The sequence below is a fragment of the Pteropus vampyrus genome, unplaced genomic scaffold (assembly GCF_000151845.1).
Source record: "Pteropus vampyrus isolate Shadow unplaced genomic scaffold, Pvam_2.0 Scaffold400, whole genome shotgun sequence".
NCBI classification, from domain to species: Eukaryota; Metazoa; Chordata; class Mammalia; order Chiroptera; family Pteropodidae; genus Pteropus; species Pteropus vampyrus.
Genome location: NW_011889181.1, coordinates 171654 through 174235, shown reverse-complemented (window position 1 = coordinate 174235; position 2582 = coordinate 171654). Strand labels below are relative to the sequence as shown.

The window sequence follows — 2582 nt, the reverse complement described above, 5'->3', positions numbered from 1 at the left end:
AAATAAATAAATAAATTCACCTGGACCACCGTTTCCTCGGCAGTCGCCTTACTGAGATTTTAAAGTTTTGAGCCATATGTGGCTCCTGCCTCCAGAGCGTGTGGAGGTTTTTCCCTCTTCCTTTTGGGAGTCTCTTCTCAGCTCTCGTTTCTCAGGGTACAGCCATAAATACCCTCCACCTCTCCAGGGACGGGGGAACTTAATGCAAAAGATCCAATCTTTCTATCGTCATGGTCCCAGCTGCACAAGCCTCAAGACAAGGTTTTTCTGCTGCCCGAAGCACAGAGCCGGCCTCAGAGAAGAGCTAGAGAGATCCTAGCAGTACCCTGGGCCTCCCCATTCACTGGCTGTTATGGGGTGGCCACACAACCAATCCCTCAAAGCAGGATACGTGTGAGAATGAAACGAGGGAGTTTCTGAGACGGAAAGAAGCTCAAAGTCCCCTGAGTTGAGGAAGCTAAGAAGCAACGACGAGGTTGGCCTGCAGGACAGGTCACCTTCACAAACACTGCACCTTCCAGGGATGACGTCCAGTGCTAGAGCACAATGGAAGCCCAGGATTCGAGTGTCCGGAGCCCAGTTAATGTAGGGCATGTATTCCCAAAAATTGTTCAGGGAGCATGAAAAATTCTTACCCATTTTATACATAAAGCATAGATATACATTAAATACACACACACAAAAGATACAATCTATTCTGCAGCATTAAAACTTCATGGAGGGGGATGTGATTGGGAGAAACTGTCTTAAGAACTCCATAGGGAGTCGGTAATGAAAAAAAAAAAAAAGACTCAAAAACATTGATACAGGGGAATGCCACAGATTGAAGGTCAAGAGATGACAGGAACTTGGAAGAACAGGGGCTATAAAATCCATAGGGTCTGACATTTAAAAGAAAGGAATATTTATATAACCACGTATCTGTCACAGTCTGGAGGTGGCACGGAGGAAACATAGGGTCCATTCATCGCAAGCAGGGCTTGAAAAAGTGAGCAGCCTCCACACTGATGGCCATGGGGAAGCCGCATCTTGGGACAGAGCCAGGTTTCTATTTCGGTAAAATATCAAAGTGTGTGTTCTGTAAAGAAAATGCATGGCATGGTTGTTTGCAGTGGAATGAGGTTTCAGTGGAGTCGCGTGAGGAGTAAATCCAAATGGTTATCGTGTTTCATAGACATTGCCTTAACTGAAATACTGCTCTTTATACAACCAGGTGGCTGCTGAAATTCATCAGAGGCTCCTGGAAGAAGAAAAAGAAAACCAGCCAGCAGAAACAAAAGAAAAGTCTCCCCAGATGAGTGCAAATAAAAAAGCCAAAAAGGAACAAGCTAAGAAAAAAAAAGAGGACAAAAAAGAAAAAGGTATTCCTGGTTTTAGCATCCAGAACAATGGATGCTTAAAACTCTCCCTGGTAGAAAACCAGCATTTCACCAAGCACACTACTAAGCCACTGGGATTAGCACCACTATTCATCAGGTTTAACGTTGAAATCCAGACCTCTGTGAACTATGGTGTTAGTCGGCAAATCATATTGCATACCAGTCCCACCTAACTTATTTATCCAAATAGCCAAGTGTATCCAGGGTAAGAGTAGCCTCAAAGACAGTCCTGAACATATTAAAAGAATTCCAAGATGACACTATGTAATCTGAAAAGTGTGTGCAAAGTGTCTGCTCCGATAACCAAGAGAAGATTAAATGCTAATTGTGTGTGTGTGTGTGTGTGAGAGAGAGAGAGAGAGAGAGAGAGAGATGGGGGGGGGAGGGAGAGAGAAAAGGAGAGACAGAGAGTTAGTTTAAAGTTTAATTTAAGGTTTAATGCAGGATTCAGGTTTTAGTCAAGCAAGTCCTTCTCTCCCGGAGGCCTCCTGCCTAAATCTCTGCCTCAGAGGCACAATGGAAAGTAAAGAGGAAGGAAAGCTCAGGTTGAGAGAGAACGCTAGATAGCCTCGGGGATAAGCTCCCCACAAACATTATCCTCCCCTCTGATGTTTCTACTTGTACATTTTTGAAGTGACTAATGGCAAGAGAGGAAGAAATGGAGAGCATGGGCAAAAGTCACTCAACTCATCAATTGCTCATAATGCGTGTTAGGCGCCTGCTATGTGAAACGCACTATGATGGTTGCTAAGGACACAATGATAAACTTAAAAATAAAAACAGGGTCCTTGCTCTGATAGACCTGTACTCTAGCTGCAGAAATAGACATTTGACCAATCACTGCTCTTTGGTAGGGGAGGAGCAAAGTCACCTCACCCCATCTGTGAGGATAGGCAAATACCTCCCAGATGGAGTGCATTGGAGCAGCCACGAGTAGGAGTTCAGACAAAGCCCTGATGGAAGGAGGTGGGGAGGCCAGAGTTAGGATGGTGGCACTTGAAGCAAAGGGAAGAGCAGCACCACAATAAGAAAGAATCTACTTTAGTCCATCTCAAAAAATACAAAGAAAAGGTATAAGCATTATTTGAAGGAAATGCTTCAATATACTTTAATGAAGTAATTAGTTGAGTCCGATGTCTTAAATCCAGAAAGTTGAAGTTCTCTTTCATCTGTAACTTTTACATACATCCACTCTTTCAGTTA

General features: G+C 43.7%; 1 protein-coding gene across 1 annotated transcript in view; it reads left to right on the top strand.

The window, feature by feature from the left end:
• Nucleotides 1-2582, top strand: part of LOC111731826 (sperm flagellar protein 2-like) — a 24094-nt gene that overhangs the window by 3322 nt on the left and 18190 nt on the right. Inside the window, exon 2 of the mRNA XM_023523671.1 lies at nt 1214-1361. Within this exon, the coding sequence (XP_023379439.1) occupies nt 1214-1361 (148 nt within the window). The remainder of the gene's footprint in view (nt 1-1213; nt 1362-2582) is intronic.